The 16,496-nt window shown below is 50.1% G+C and overlaps 3 protein-coding genes across 3 annotated transcripts; all 3 read right to left on the minus strand.

Moving 5' to 3' along the window:
• Positions 1–69: 69 nt before the first annotated feature.
• Positions 70–1,449, minus strand: KRP23_4474 (uncharacterized protein; the record flags this gene model as incomplete). The annotated part of the gene is made up of 1 exon (XM_067889435.1): positions 70–1,449. The coding sequence occupies one exon, from the start codon at positions 1,447–1,449 to the stop codon at positions 70–72; it is 1,380 nt and encodes a 459-aa protein (XP_067748595.1).
• Positions 1,450–2,586: 1,137 nt separating this feature from the next.
• On the minus strand, positions 2,587–3,906 carry KRP23_4475 (uncharacterized protein; the record flags this gene model as incomplete). Its single annotated transcript, XM_067889436.1, has 1 exon — positions 2,587–3,906. One exon carries the CDS (start codon positions 3,904–3,906, stop codon positions 2,587–2,589), a length of 1,320 nt encoding a protein of 439 aa, XP_067748596.1.
• A 2,613-nt stretch (positions 3,907–6,519) lies between these two features.
• On the minus strand, positions 6,520–7,641 carry KRP23_4476 (uncharacterized protein; the record flags this gene model as incomplete). The annotated part of the gene is made up of 2 exons (XM_067889437.1): positions 6,520–7,238; positions 7,545–7,641. 2 exons carry the CDS (start codon positions 7,639–7,641, stop codon positions 6,520–6,522), a joined length of 816 nt encoding a protein of 271 aa, XP_067748597.1.
• Between the last annotated feature and the right edge of the window lie 8,855 nt (positions 7,642–16,496).

Here is a 16,496-nt window from a genome sequence, read left to right on the forward strand (position 1 = left end):
TGCTGGCTAACATTTACTTGGATCCCGCGAACAATTCATTCTGTCTGGTGGGAAATCTGCTTACAATCCTCAATGTAGTGGGTCTGTCTTGCGCCGTACCGCTCGCGGCGCTGCGTACACTTGCTTGATGCCTATATCCGAGAGGGAGTTCATCAATCGGACCAGGTCGGACACTGAAATCGACGGGTATCTCTTCCTCGTGTCCGGAGAGAAAGTTGGCACTCCCCACTCGCAGTCGTACGTAAACCGACGCCTGGAGCTCTTGCTTGTGTTGCGTTCCTCTCTCTGCATCTTGTTGAGTAGGGAAATCTCGACGGGTTGCTGCTGCTGTACGAACCACAAGCAGGCTGGGCACAAGACAACGTGCAAATCGAGCAGCTTCCCGCCGTGCTCGCCTGGCACTTTGAGCGTTCGTTTCACTCGGCAGCTCCAACACACTTGAGCGGTACAAAGTGCACACGTCTTGTGGTTGCTAAGGTGGGCACTGCTGTGTCGCGAGAGTGCATTCCTCGCGTTCAAGCACGTACGGCAGTGTTTCGCCTTGGCGGGGTTACGTTTGTGTGCCAGCTCCAACGCTTTCTGCCAACGCGCATCGCTTTTGTTGTCCATGCACCACTGCAGCTTCTTGTCCTCGGACAACCGTGGTGCATCCCAGAACCCCAAGGCCGAGTCCCAGATTGTAGCCACGGAAAGCTTGTCGAATAGGTGGCATTGCGTCTCCAGGTACATCTGAATGTACACATCCACGCCACCCTGCTCCCGTTCCTTGAAAATGGTGGCATACATGAGCTTGCCGCGCACCGTCGGCTTCGGAGGCAGTGGACACTGAGGCAAATCGATGGACTGAACTACTTCGTACCCGATGCGCTCGCCGTTGGCACGAGTCATGATGTCAGTCGCCGACACGGCCACGAAGTCTCGAGGGTGCACTATCAAGTTGAGAGGCCAGCTCCGTTCCCCAACCACCCAGACGACGCCCATGGATCGGAACGGGTTAACGTTTGTAGGACCTTCGAGCTGCGCCAACACTGCGCCATGCAGCGGATGTCTGGCGAGAGCTTCAGACCGGACTTGCATGGCAGGGAAGTCAGGAGCCTCCAGCCCAAACATGACTTCCTCAAGAGTTCCGTCGATGGTTCCTGCAGCCATCAAGACGGATGGTTTGACCCGATTATCGCTTGGGGCATTGAGGTCGCACCACGTGCTGCACGTTCTCTCCACGTACAGCGAGGCGTCCGCCTGAGTCTTTAGCTGCTTCCAGCGGCCGCTCTCGAGGTCAGCGTGAAGTTTCGGTGCGCCTGAATGGCTGTCGACGCTATCCTCGCGCTCGTCGTAGTTGCGCAACGTGCGATCCAGCAACTGGAACGTGAGGTCTTGGCACTGTTGCTGTTGGTCTCTTGTCAGACGTAGCGGCTCGAAAGGAACACCTCTGTGGCCGTCGAAAGGCATCCTTGGCGCGATACAGAGCAGTTGTGCTTCAGCTGGTCGATTGGGTTGTGCTGAGACCACGAGCGGAGCTGCCGGTCGGTCGATTCTAAACGGCCCGTCCGCAATCCTTCTTCCGCCGTCATCGAGCCGCACCGAAGTTGACTCGTCTGAAGATCGTGGTCCTGCACATGTAGCACATGACAGGGCCACCGAAAAGGCAGAGCTGCCTGCCTGATTGTACATGTACGCACCTGGAGACACCGACCTGTCTGCGCGTCGATCGTAGCCACAGACTTAGCGACTTAACGCAGAGCGACTTCAACCGGACTAAGACTCGGAGGCGAGCAAATCTCGTGTTCGGTGCAGGCAGATGCCGACAGTCGTGATCCGCGGGACTTTGAACCAGTTTCGTCAAGCCATGATGACTGCTATCGCATCGGCACAAATGCTGATTGCGGACGCGTATCGCCAACTTACCGTATACGCCCAGCCCCGCAAGGTGTTCAATCTGCGGTGAGAGAGCTGTGTTCTTGGCGCGGACTGCGTGCTCTAGAGCAAACAGTCCACATCACTCGACGAACACTGCTGACCTCTGCAATCCATGGCTCCTCGATATCGCACGCAGTCCCCGGACGATTTCTAGCTTCCGTCTCATTCTTGACACTCCCGTGGCGTGACTGACTGTACATGGGCACGAACGTTGGGCTAACGTCCTCGGCCGTCTGACTGGGTTTAAAGCTTGCTTCCTTGAGGAAGCGGGAGGCATGTATTCACCGAAACTTCCGTGCCGGTTTTGTGGCTGAGAGAATGGCTTAGGTCTGCACACTTGCAAACAGGGTCGTAAATCTGTTGTCTGTTGTACGATCAGCTTTCCTGTTGGGAAAGTCGCAAGGCACCAGCGACGACACGAATCGCTACATGTAAACGATTTCAAACCGATCTACTGCTGTTGACGCAGCAGCCAAAGCAACATCGAAGATCTTCGTCGAATCATTTAGCTCCTACGGGGTTGACATGAGGCAGTACGGAGATGTTAGCAAGGCCTCGAGCCGAGGTCTAACAAACGAACGTAGGTGAGCCAACTAAACCATGACAGTGGACATCCCGCGTACTGTACAAGCAATGACTATACTTTCTTGCATTAACTGGCATGCCCTCTCAATGCAGTGGATACGTCTTGCGTCGCTCTGAGTCTGATGTGTCCGAACCTGCGACCAGCTTCACCATTTTCGAAATCGACGGATATTTTCTGACGGACCCAAGTGATGTAGTTGCAGGTTGGTCCAGTACGCTTTCCAGCGTCACGCGCCGACTACTTCTCCTGCTACCCTCATCTGCTTCTTGCCGCTGCTTGTGGTTTTGCATGGCAATTGCACTTGGTGACAGTTCCAACACAAAACGCATACATGCCGGGCATACCACAACGTGAAGATCGAGCAGCTTACCGCTGTGCTCACTTGGCATCTTGAGCGTCCGCTTCACCCTGCAGCTTGAACACACCGGTGTTGTGCATAATATGCACGTGTTGTGGGCACTAAGGTGGGCACTCCGGCGCCATGAGCTCGCCCTGCTCTTCTTCAAGCAACTATTGCATTGTGTGGCCTCAGTGTTGCAGCCGTTGCTCGATGCTTGCTCTTTCCACCACTGCAGCTTCTTCAACTCCGACAAGCGTGGCGCTCTCCAGAAACCCAAGGCCGATTCCCACATTGCAGTGGCAACAATCTTGTCCAGAATGCGACCGTGAGTCTCCGCGTACATTTGAATGTACACGTCAACGGTGCCGACTTGTTGCTCTTTGTAGATAGCGCCGTGCATGAGTTTGCCACGAATCATAGGCTTCAGAAGCTCTGGGCACTGCGGCAGATCGATGGACTGCACCACCTCGTACCCGATGCGTTCACCGTTTGAACGGGTGATGACACCTGTGGCAAAAACGATCACGAAGTCACGAGGACGCACGACTATATTGAGTGGCCAGCTCTGCTCCCCCACTAACCACAAAACCCCCATGAACTGGAATGGATCGGCCTCCGTTGGACCTGCGAGTTGTGCCAATACAGCGCCGTCCACGGACTGGTTGGCCAGTACCTCGGACCGAACGCGCATTGCGGCGAAGTCGGGTGCCGCCAGTCCAAACATCACCTCATCCAGGGTACTGTCAATGGTACCCGCTGCTAGGAGAACGCAGGGGTTGCCCATGTTGTCATCGGCAAAAGCTAAATCGCGCCACGAGCCACTTGAACGTTCAGCATAGAGCGACGCGTTTGCCTGCGTCTTGAGCCGCCTCCAGCGTCGGTTGTCGAGGCTCGCATGATGTCTCGGCAATCCAGTGTTGGAATCTCGGTAGCTGTTCCGTTCATCGTAGCTGTGCAGTGTGCGACCCAGCAATTGAAATGTGAGATCTTGGCAATGCTGGTGCTGAGCTTCCGTCAGTTCTAGCGGTGCGAAAGAATCCCCTTTCTGACCGTTGATACTCATCTCGCAGTTGCACTCGTGGTGGTCGATTTAGTTGTGAGAATGGACTTACAACGAGCTGACCTGTCGGACCAAGTGCTCCGTTCGTAATGTACAGTACGCTGACCGGCCGGCTACACGTAAAGCTGTTTGGGTGGAGCTATCCATACGCTCCATGCACACCTCAATTTTTGAGTCAAAAGCATTAGCCCTGGTCGTCTTCACGCGAGGAAGAGACACTTGCGCCATCGATTTGGGGCCATGCCTGGTTTCTTGGCGAGCATTGCTTGCAGCGGGCAATGCAGAAGACAGCAGATCTCGTGTTCGGTTCGAGCAGGTGTCGACAATTGTGCGGGAGGAAAACCTCCTCTGCAGTGCAAGCCTGCGATGCAATCATCTTTAACTACGTCATGTATTTCAAGCACGGTGCGATTCCTGCTCTTAATACATATCGGCGAATACAGGGCACTGCATCTGTCCGGATAAATCTCAATTCGTTCTGTGAAACACTCCGCTCCGAAGGCTGCACAAAATATGTATACCGAAGTATTTTACTGTATCCTCATGAACTAACCATCTCGTCGACAATGTACCTGTATTATACTTGTAAACCATATTGGTATCCTGCATGTAATACATGCCAAGCGTCCGAATTGATTTCGCGGGGGGAGCAGCCGTAAACTTGCTGGCCGTTCTGCCCCGTAGACTGGAAAGACGAAAAACGCCGCCACACTATACATTAAAGAGTTGAAGAACAATCATACCTGTCGAACAGGCACTTTTCGTTATTTCCTGGCTGTGCTAGGCAGGCTACGTTGGAGAACCTACTGCATCACTCAGTAGTTAGATGTATTACTTCACGTTTTAAAGTATTATGTTATATTACTGTACTAGTATTACTGACACTAGTACTGGATCATAGGACCATTAAACCAAGTTGAGCGAAGCGCATGGAAATCTTCGCATTGATATGCATCTTCCAAAACGACTACGACATGGCGTACGTGCGCTGGCTCTGGTGTGTCTACATTGCCATTAAAATATTCTACGAATGTACTTGTTTTGCCTCATAAATTTCGCGATACTTTTCGCACCCATACAGCGACTTGAATTAAGAGCCTGAAGCCACAAAGCACATGCCTCGACGTGTATTTGCTTCTTGAACTTCTTAAAATATTTTGTCACTAACCTTTTTATTTTATTCTGCAAATGACACCGGTCCTTCGGTCCGGGCCCAATTTGTCTCCCAAGTTAATGTAGTACATGTATTGTGCCTTTCAGCCCTTTTGGCAAATCGGGCTTCGAAAAGTGCCTCCTTCGCATAGATGGCTAGGTTTATAAAGCATTTTTATGGTGTGTGCAACAGCAATTTATTCATTGTGGTTACATTTTTATCCAATCAGATCGTACCAACCCAACTCCTACCAAACTCCTACGAAAGCGCTTACGAAGGTACCTCCGACTTGAAAAAGTCCGAATGGCTGAGATTTACCCAGCCATCGAGCACTTAGCAACTGGAGCAGAGTTTAGAATGACCTATTCGATAGACTTGCGTTGGAGGGGCATCGTGCTAATGTATGTGTACTCTGTTGACAACGCAACTGTAGCTTGCGTTTTAGGAGTATCAGTTCGTAGTTTAAGTCGCTGGTATACAAGGTTTCGCGCTACCGGAAACGTTTTGAAGAACCAGCCACGTGCCAAGACTTCGCGCTGGCCAAGTGAGGTGTGCGCATTCGTGCGCCAATACGTAGCAAACCACCCCTGCTTCTACTTTGAGGAGCTACGGTATAAGCTTCGAGCTATCTACAAGGACGCAATTAACGTTTCGGACTCAACTATATGTCGCGCGCTACGATTCGACCTAAATTTGACGAGGAAGGTTCTAACAAAGAGGGCTCGAGAAAGCGTTCCGAGAGAGCGCCGAGAGTACGTCGGGAGGCTTCTGCCCTTTTACAGCGGCCCAGATCAACTAGTTTTTATTGACGAGACGTCAAAAGATGGAAGGTAAGGCACTTGGCTTTATTTTTTATTGCGGGTTCCTAAATGTCTAACGCACCGCAAACTGCTTTTCTGTTAGATCTGTACTACGTCGATACGGTTGGTCGGAAAGAAACACCCCAGCGCAGGTGTCCGTTCCGTTCAGCCGAGGAAAACGCGTATCTATTCTGGCAGCTATGGACGTGCAGGGCTTTTTTTGGGTGGGGCGATGTGGAAGGAACTTTCACGCGTGTGGGGTTTCACAATGTGTTTAAGCAAAAAGTTCTTCCATTCCTCAACCCATGGCCTCTGCGACGATCGATTGTGATCTTGGACAATGCTAAGATCCACATGTATGAAGAGCTTCAAGAGCTTATTCACGCAACTGGAGCGTTGCTCTTCTTCTTGCCGCCTTATTCCCCGGATTTAAACCCAATAGAAGTTGGATTCTCGCTGCTTAAACGCTGGATTCAACGTCACGCAAATATGGCGTTTCGAGAGGATCCGCTAGCAGTCCTACAGGTGGCAATGTTCAAGTGCACGAGGGAAAAAGAAGAAGTTGCGGAGAACCTCTACAGTCACTGCGGGTACAAGGCAAATGAATTAGCTATCAATATCTAGCTCAAAATCAGAATAGAGTCTCACCCACAAGAATTTCTCCTAATTTTCCATTGCTTCTGCGCGCTCGTCAGTATGCTCCTCGTCTGGAATGTCCATAGCTGGACCCGGAGTCTCGATATCGGTAGGCGGGCGAAACGGCAGCCGCAAACTGTAGCTTGGAAGTCCGAGGGCAGCTCGGAGATCGACAACGTTCACCTCCAGAGGCACCGGGACGCCGTGAAGCTTCACACGCACCATGCAATACTCGCTGTCAGCTCGCTGCTGATCTGCATCCGTCGCTCTATCTATAACAGCTTGCTGGGAGTCAATGTGCTGCAGCTGTCGAAATGTGGTGCTGTCGGGCACGGCCAATTGGGCTCCGTCTGGAAGACGAGCTTGCGTGGCCGCCATGTATCGTTGCGAAGCTTCACCCGCTTCGATCTGTCGCTCGCGGACAAAGGCTGCGACGCGTGGCATTTGTTCTTGAATGCGCGCAGCAGTAGCACGCCGCAATGACGTTGCCTGCACTTCTGGTTTGGGTACGTAAACGAAGAGCTCCAGCTCAAACCCAGCTTGGCCGTTGCGCCGCAGTCTTGCCCTATGCCACACGTTTTCTAGCTGCGCAAGCAGCGCCGCATTTTCTTGGCACAGCACTTCGAAGTGCTTCTGCTTTGCGTTGTTGGCCGGCTTGAGGTAGATGTCGAAGTTGCTATTCCATTGGCCTGGTAACTTGCTTGAAAAATGCTCCTCCACCTTCGCTCTTAGTACTCGGTGGCCATCTGCGACGTCAAACACGAACGATGGAGAGGGGGGCACTTTGTCACGGCAAGCTTCAAATGGTTGTCCATTCTTAATGCTTAACCGGCAAGTTAGTGAGGCGGGCAACGGGATTGCTGAATCCATCACTATGCTGACACAACACTGTTCACGCACCAAGCACTTTAAAGAATACTCGCGCTCTTGCGATCTCGGCGGCCATAATCTCGTCAGTGCCGACCGAAATTCTCGCTCAGGCAGGGCTGCCTCTGCCTCTTGACATCTGTTGCCTCATACAGCAGCTCGATCTCCTCAGCACCACAGCGCACCGTGATATTGCTCCTCTCGCTTGGGGCTACTCGCACACTGCACCGCAAATACGTAGCCGCCATGAGCCTGCTGCATAGCATATACACACACGTTCATCCTTGGCCACTGAGCTGCGCTTGTGCTCCAACGCCACAAAGCTGTAGTACGCATGAAGTGCTGTTAGATAGATGTGCCACACACACAAGCCTACAGTACCTGCGCGGTCTATCTGCCATCACGTCGCAGCACTGCTAATCGCCTTCGTCTTCTTGCCGCCGTGGTTCTGCTAACCGTCTTCGCCTTCTTGCCGTCGCAGCTGGCTTGTCTTCTAGCTTTGGCAGCTGGCCCCAGCTTCACCATACGCCACACGCACGCACACCAAGAGATACCAACGGGAGGAATCGAACCTCCACCCCCCGCGAGCGGGACTCTGCCGATAAGCTACGCTGGTTTGGTGTGTGCGTGCCGTGCAGCACTTGGGTTGCGAGGTGATGCTAGCTTGATCCGACGAGCTTCGTCTTGAGCCGGCGAGTTTGCGAGTGAAGACCACCCGTTGTCCAGTCGATAATATTAGCCAACCAGAGTGCCGACAATTAGGGCCGGTTTTAGCAGAGAGACTGACAAATTAGGTAGATCCTTTGAGATGGGCAACTGCTTGCGTAACTACCTCCCAAGCAGAGGCAAAACGACAGAAAAGCACAATACATAAAGTAATTTAAGTAATGTCTTGGTACCAGGACACATAATATATTACTTAGTAGTTCAAAGCAAGGGTATTTTCAATGTACTGAGTTCTTAGTTATACTATAATACTTTATTACTACTCCAATAGTACTAATTTCAAAGTGCGGGCAAGCAGGCAAAAAATACCTATATATGTACCTAATTAGCACCAACGCCATCACCAATGCCTTTTAAACGACGAGGAGTGTGCTAGAGTATACATGATTATTGAGCTGATCATACAAACATCAATCTGAACTATAATTACATGTATCTCGACATACGTCGCTATAAAAAGAAGTTGCCAATATATATATACTTATTCAACCGTAGCATACAATTGAAACTCCCACGGTAGTTTGCATCTGGATGGAACAGCACTGCCCGATTTGGAGCCAGCATGGGGGAATGGATAGATGGATCCACGTTGGCATCCGAGGAAGCATTTGAGGCTTACAGAGAGACGTCGATGTGTTGCTCCATAAGGTTCACATTGACTCATGCAACACATGCGTCGAACTTCACGCAATGACTGGGCGTCGTTTGTACTCTATCAGTAAAATTTGCTTAAAGTAAGGTAAGTGTGGTATTATCTGGAAGATACATCACTGTAGTTTACAAGGCAAGTGATTCGTCAAAGTCAACGACAGCCGTACACGCGTGAGGCTCTACCGTGTGATGTCACCACCTTCACCACCTAGTGTCACGAAGTCTATGAAAGTATTCACTACCCAGCAGGATGACTGTGGCATTCATCCTCAACTAATCACCTCCATGATCATGAGCTTTGATCTCTTTTAAGATCGACCCTTAGCTGACTAGTTAGTGATAACACACACACACATGTGTGTGTGTGTGTGTGTGTGTGTGGGGGGGGGGGGGGTAGCTACAACCGTATTGTCACTATAACCTGACCTAATCGTACAGTCATTTTTGGCAGGGTGGACCATACCGTCAACATTCCAACAGATTCTGACCAGTTCCACCTTCTACCAGTAAACAACCGACATCAATTTTATGACATTCAGCTCCCTTTTGTGACACTGCACAACCACCAATCACTTGCCATGTGCTCTGCTGGCATTCAGCATTTGGAGCCTCCCCAGCAAGACAAGAAGTGACCGTGGAGCCCGTGCGCCTCCAACGCCGGCAGTAGATGTCTGTCAACACTGCGCCGAGCCCAAGAACCCGCGCATTGGTCAAGGAAACAAGGTGGCAAGCAAAGCGCGAGGACGTGGGCCCGGGCAAGGCTGCTGAAGGAGATTGTGAGTGTGCCACAGCTGCTCTCGCTGCGTGTGTACGCCTCCGCGCCTGCTTTCTTTGATGCCTGTCGCTTTGCTGCTGCTCGTGGTGCAGGAGTACCATTGTGCTTACCCCGTGATGGTGTATTCGGGTGGAGGAGCAGCTTTTGCTGTGGACCAGTTCAAACCCAGCCATCGTCTTCATTTAGCTATGTTTGATCATATTATGCATTATTGTATGCAGACTATAAATTTGGCATCAGGCGATTGAAGGCAGGAAGCGCAGAAAGGAGTTGGGTCAACTATGTCCCCGTCGACAATGCGCCAGTGAAATTGGGCGATCAAAGCATCGACTTTTCCTACCTTCTGGAGTTTGCGTAGGGCCTTCCATGCGGTACCAGCTGCAAGCGCTGACGACCCATTTCTTTTAAGATGGTGAGCGTGATTTATTCTGCCCGCTGCGCAACGTTGAGCGCCTCGCTTTTAAACGCAGTGGACGTTTCATCAAACTCAAACCTCATCGGTAAGAACAGCATCATGTATCCTACGACGTGTCTAAACTCGTACAGCGTTGTCTGTTTCACAGATCGCGAGGCGTATGCTCACGGCTCAGCCGTAAATCACTCGTACCAGACTGCTGATAATGGCTGCGAGCCCGTCTTCTTCTTCGAGCGTACAGTTTCCTGGACCTGCTGGGCTGTCGGCGTGACTGTTGGTTGGGTGACGCAAGGTCGCTCGCTGGTGACTGGGATATGTAACTGTGTGCGCAGCTCCCCATCAAGTGCCAACTGCCGATCTTCTAGCCGTTTGTTCTATAGGATGAATACTTCAATCAGCTTGGACTGACGTTTAACGAGCTGTAGCATCACGGAGGAATCACAATTGCAATCACGAGGACTAGAAGACTCTGGAGGGTAAATGAAGGCGAACCAAATGGTGGCGCTCCAGGCCAGCACCTCTTCTTCCCCGATCGCCCACGCCGCCATGGCCTCGCGCATCCTGCCTACAAGCGGGCTACTCCCCGCGACCAGCAGAACGTCAGGGTAGTGCATGACTAGCCTCGCTGTTAAGTTCTCCGTCACCGTCTAGTCCAGATTGATGGCTGTATCAGCGAACGCGATGGTGTTCGCGAACAGGAGCGCTTGCAGAGCTTGGACACGGTCACGAATTGGGGTAAGCGCGTGGAGAGACGGAAGGCGGGCTCCTTTTTCGGGCTCCACCTGCTCAAGATCAGGGCTACCCGCTAGTCGGCCTGCGTCGCACCCACCATATACCCGAAAGCTTTGTTGATACGGTCCAACTGCCACCCACTGCGCTCAATGATCCAGTTCTCAGCCAAACTACTGTCGTTGGCATGCATGGTCGCACCACGACGGAAGGAGTGCGAGGCAAGTCCCGAGGTAAGCCTTATCTGTCATTTTGCGCTGTTTGCTTGGCTCTATCTAACAAGCAATTGGTTCACATACGCTTGCGCACTAGGCACCGCGCGCTTAGCTGAAGACTGCGGCACCCCATGCAAAGGCACCGGACTATCGTTTGCCTCGAGCAGCCCCACGAGGCTCAGTTCTTCTACATCACTTGCGTTTGTAGCGCTTCGCCTAGTGGTAAAAAACTGAGGGAAGTAGCGTTTGCTAGGAGCCATTTGCATAGTGAGGGCAGCGGCTAAGGTAAAACGCGGGCAGGTTAAGAAGCATGTTGGGTCCTTGAACAACGAGATGCCCTGTAATAAAGCTGATTTTACCCGCTTGAATCGGAGGAAGAGTACTCCACCTAATTGGACAACAACAAATCAACCTGATAGGACTCGGCATCGAGTAATAATGTAACGGGGTTACACGTACCCGTTAGTGTACGGTACACGAATAGTGTGCATTACACAAATGGTGTGCACACCGAAGTTGGTGTGTGTACACGAGACTTAGGTTGGTGGCCTCACAGCCACCCGTCATGCATATTACTAGACTCTACTATGGTAGATAGTGAGTGTTATACATTTACCCCACCGGCGGCCTTGCCGCGAATAACAAAAATAAAAATCAGTTCACGTTTTGAAATCTAGTGTCTATTAGCCTTATTTAAGGTATTAATAACTCTAGGAGTCTGTAGATCGCATATCTACAGACTGTACTTGGTTCTGGTATAGAACCTAGGTTTACAACCGAACTAAGACTCTGAGAGTCTACGTCTTCCTCTGACGCAAGCTACGGCAGCCCCGCTGCAAATAACATTGAAATGTTGTACCAGGTGGTACCGAGAGCTGCTGTTGCTCGAGTTGCTCTACGTCCGAACTTCGTCCGTACAGATACCACGTCATCACTACTAGGGAGGCATCCAGATAGACGCTGTTCGCAGAGGGAGAGGTATAAAACAATCCAACGATATTTTCCAAGTCTTGCTTGGAGCACGGGAGTGCTTTCTTTTCAAGGGTCGTGATGTGTGGGCTGATTTTGCTTGTGACAAGTACTTCACGGCGGGAAATACGACGACAAACAGAATTGAGTTGAACTAGATTCAAGTGAAGATGTTGCTAGGCATAAGACAAAAATCGATAAAACCTTCTGCAACACCAAATGACGATTACTCAGCAGATTGTTTCAACTAACGCTCAGCAGCACACAACCTGTAGCGGGGCTACACAGTCGGTTCACCTCCTACCTTAGTGCAACGCGCACTAATGCATACATTCAGGTTGACCACTCCACAGGGTGGTCCACATTCATAGCAGAGGCATATGACTGGTAGAAAGCAACATTTTTCTACCAATGAGAGTCATTCATTAGATAGTGATTCTGCCATCCATCCAATGGCAGAACCTCTCATTATAAATATCAGTTTTAGGAGGAAACCCAGTTAACAATCAATACAGTTCTAATTTACCACCAAAGCTATCGTTCGGTCCCTTTATCTAAGTTTAAGTATACTTGCGGATACAAGTATACTGAACCTAAATTAAATACTCCTACGCTTCCTCATACACGTGCGCACACGTGTAAGCTAAAGTAGTGGGTCTAAGCAGACCCATTACACAACCTCCCGAATACCAAAGACTACCCCCGAATTTTGGGGAGCTTTAGCACGACGATTGTCTACACAATGGGAGCGATAAGTCAATCTTATTAGTCAAGCAACATGCCAACTAGCGGGTCCTAGTATTTCTCGATGTAAGGTTCATTGCTTTAACGAACGTTTCACGTGTGATGACCTGGAATGGACGTCTTCCTGTCTTTTCTACAAAAGAAATCACTTTCCTTGTCGTCATCTGAAGAATTTGGCGAGCGAAGGGCACGGCTTTGAAGTCCTCCCTGCTATGGCTATATAAAACCGGTCCGACAGTTGGATATTATCAATGTTCCAAGGCCGAAAAGTCGAGGGAGATCGAGATTGATGCCTAAGCAGTTGCGTCAGCCAAGACTTTCAGTGCGACCGGATCGACTCGAGGTGCACAAATCCCCGAGTCAACTCACTGTATCGTTAGATCAACTGTTGGTGTGGGAGCGAAACATTCTATATGTAAATACTATGATGGACATGCTGGGGAAATACCCTATTCAGCTCGAGGTTGCGTACTTGAGGGCGCGTGCAACTACGTGTCACTGGGAACTCGTGCGGCCGCTGGACTACATGCACAACTTTGTCATTCCACCGGATATCATACAGTCAATGCAAGTTGCAGTGACAAATACCAGGAGAGGGAGGCACAAACGGGGTGACCTCACAGACGCAGTGAAGATGCAAGGCTTGGTCCTTGATGTCGTTGCCTCCATCGACCCAAAACTGTGGAAGCTCAGCGGGTACGGTTGCTTTATCAGAGTTGCTTTATTTAGATTGTCTTAACGTTTTCACTTAGTTCTAGCCAATTCGTTGGTACCTTGACAGGGTTCTATGTTATTAAGGCCAAGGGCTAGTCGTGGTTGCAAGACAGAAAGTGACTGGAGCAAGATTGGAGAACGCTTGAATCGGACGTGGGTCTTTTTGTTCTATTGACGAAAACGACTGAACTATCTCCAGATACCGTCCGCTGTTGCCACCAGGCAATTGCCAACGAGGTGATTGTAAAGTTCGCATCTAGCCGCTTGCGCATGGAGTTTCTGACTCATTCTGACAGAGGGATGTTTAACTTTGAGAACATTGTGGGTGACCTTTGTCGAGGGTGGCTGAATGATAGCCCAATCGACTTTTGCCTAGACACAATTGGTGCTGCCATGGGGGGGGTTGCTTTGGGTTGTCATCATTCTAGGATGACCAAAACCACCGAAGTCACGCCTTGCAGTCATCAAGTTCATCTATCATCCGGTCAACCTCGAAGCGAACAACTCGTGCGTCATTATCGCTCGACTGCTGTACGATGGAAATCAGCAGAAGCTACGGGTCCACGTTTACATGTATCAGCCCCTTATCGACGATGATTATCACGAAGAAATGAAGAAAATCTGGAAGGGAATAGCAAATGTTGAAGGTGATCAAGAAAGCAAAGAACGAGAAGGCCTCCGTGATTTTGTTGAGCGATGGCACAAAGAATCTATGCCTGAGATCTTGCTTGGTATGGATACAATCGAGTGGGTTATGGCACCACAACAACCTAACGTCGCCAGCTGTGGTGTCATGGTCGTAGCTCGAGTGTACAATTATCTCATTTATAACATTCAGTGGTAGCAGCACCGTGACCAAAAACGACGTGAATGTATTGTGCTTGCGAATGCTGTGGATCATCATGTGCTATTCACAAGAGCGGGTAACATCTGATTCGGATGCCGCAAGCACTAGAAAAAGTTCACACGAAGCTACTTGAACAACTCTGACTCTGACATCCGACGCAAGTAGTATTAAGATCCTTAATACATAATGCAATCATTAGCTTCAACGTTTTAGTCTGTTCACCACCATTTCCAGCAGCACACCAAAGGTTAATTACCCTTCCAGACCAATGCCAACGCCATCATCACTCAGCACTTCTGTCAGTTCGTAGCCGTGCTCTTTGCTGTCTTCAAGCAGGGCCTGAAGCGCCATCTGTGCACGCAGCATCTTTTCCAAGCTTTTGTTCATCTTCTCCAACGCATTTGTCACGACTGCAACTTCAGCAAGGCGTGCGCGCACCAGCTCGCGCACCAACGTTCTCTCGTTCATTATCCAGCCGAAGTGAAGAGCATAATCTTGGTGAAAATCGACAAGTCGGTAATGTAGGTGGTACACACGCGGACTAGTAGTGCACACAATACTGCGTGGTGTACAAGCGTTATGGGATACACGCCATCTCTAAATATAGAGAAACAGCGGCGGTCGCATGGCTGTGTAAGCTATTATTTCGAAGTGTAAATTGCCGTCATTTGGGGTCGCTTTTGGTTTATGGTCGACATAATTCCTGTCGTAAATGGTCGATTTTAAGGTCGTAGTAACGCCATTCTTATTTTGTATCGATGATCATGGATCAGCATGATCGAAGAAACCCAGTGGACTCCTCTGTGGCACACCACACTAGCAGAGTGTGATGGTACCCGTAAAAATCTTATCAAAAGGCAACCCTTGCAGGCGACAGCCCTAAAAAATCAACCTATCATATCGCTCTATTTTGGTCATCTATCATGTCATGTCAAAAGCCACCCCGAATAAATTACCACCAGTCAATTCGTTACGCCACGAGCGTGGCCATTCATCGGTACCTCATTCCTCAAGCGCACGGGCAGTAACGCATGCCGCGAGAAGGCCGCCCCCGCGTCAAAGCGAATTACTTTTACATTACATATATTTCGTGCTAATGTAAATTACGAACATTGTGACTGTAATTTATTTGTAGATGACTTTTCCCATGGCGCGGTCATCCCTGGTGCTGCAAGGAGCAATTTCCACAAATCAGCAATTACTACTGAGATCACGTGAATAGATGTGCAATTAGTATTTTCGAGTCGTGCATTCAGTAGTTTAAATATAGTACTATTCACTATGTGCATACTAGTTGCAGCACTTTTGGTTTGACGGACACTAATATGATGTTGCGATCCTAGTCTGTGCATATCCAGTATAAAACGAGTAGGGAGTGCCCAAACCGAATCCCACATGCCCACCTTGTCTAACTCGCGCTTGATAGAGTTGACCTTGCTGTAGAATCGGTTTGCCTCATTGCGCTTCGACTATTGAAGAGCGATAGCCTTCGCCCCCCCCCCCCCCCCCTCATGCGTTTGAGGTGGATCTTCAGCTTGATTGACGAGCTGAAGGTGGTCTTGCACGACGGGCAAGTGCGGGGCAGACGCATTTTAGGGCGGCCGAGCTTCTTCTTTAACGGGTTGCGGAGTTTTCAAGATGAAATGCAAAGCATAAGTGGGCATGTAAGGTAGCTAAGACAAATGTATTTGATGGCTAGGATATGCTGCGATATGGAGTTGGTGGCAACGACGAAAGAACACAGCGAGCTACTACGCGGAACTAATACTACAGTACTATCACTTGAGGCAACTACTCATCAGTACTTTACACCTCACACAACTCTCAGTAGTAAGTACTGATTTATGGAAATTGCTTGGCTGCAAGAGGTGCCTTTCGATAAGATTCTTACGGTACTATTAACAGAATCTTCTTTGTCTCTTTCGCCTATCCGAGGTTTGGGGATCCCCTACCCTTTGGCAAAGGGCCTTTGCCAAAGTCGCCCCATCGCGGAAGTTTAGCCAAGTCAAAGTCAGGCAAGGAGGAATTAACTTATCCTAGTGATTGGGGACTCCCCAAGCCAGGGAATCTACTCACTTTTCATTACAGGCTTACTATATAAACTTACCGGTAGTGGCCGTAGGGCGAGGTCGAGCATCACTCTGTGCATTCACTGATTGTCAACACCTGCCGATTAAGCGGGTGTTGACAAGGCGAGCACTGCAACGAGTTTTTTATCAGGTACCGCGCCTGGGCGAGTCGAGGACTCAGAGGCCGTGCAGCGGCGCCCTTCCAATGTTCGCTAACGTGGTGGGGGAAAATGTATTTCATTTCAACGCATGCTCGGGGTGTGGAGTGGTGGGTCGAGATCGG

This window comes from Phytophthora ramorum (genome assembly GCF_020800215.1).
Source record: "Phytophthora ramorum isolate Pr-102 chromosome Unknown Phyram_PR-102_s0003, whole genome shotgun sequence".
Taxonomy (NCBI): Eukaryota; Oomycota; class Peronosporomycetes; order Peronosporales; family Peronosporaceae; genus Phytophthora; species Phytophthora ramorum.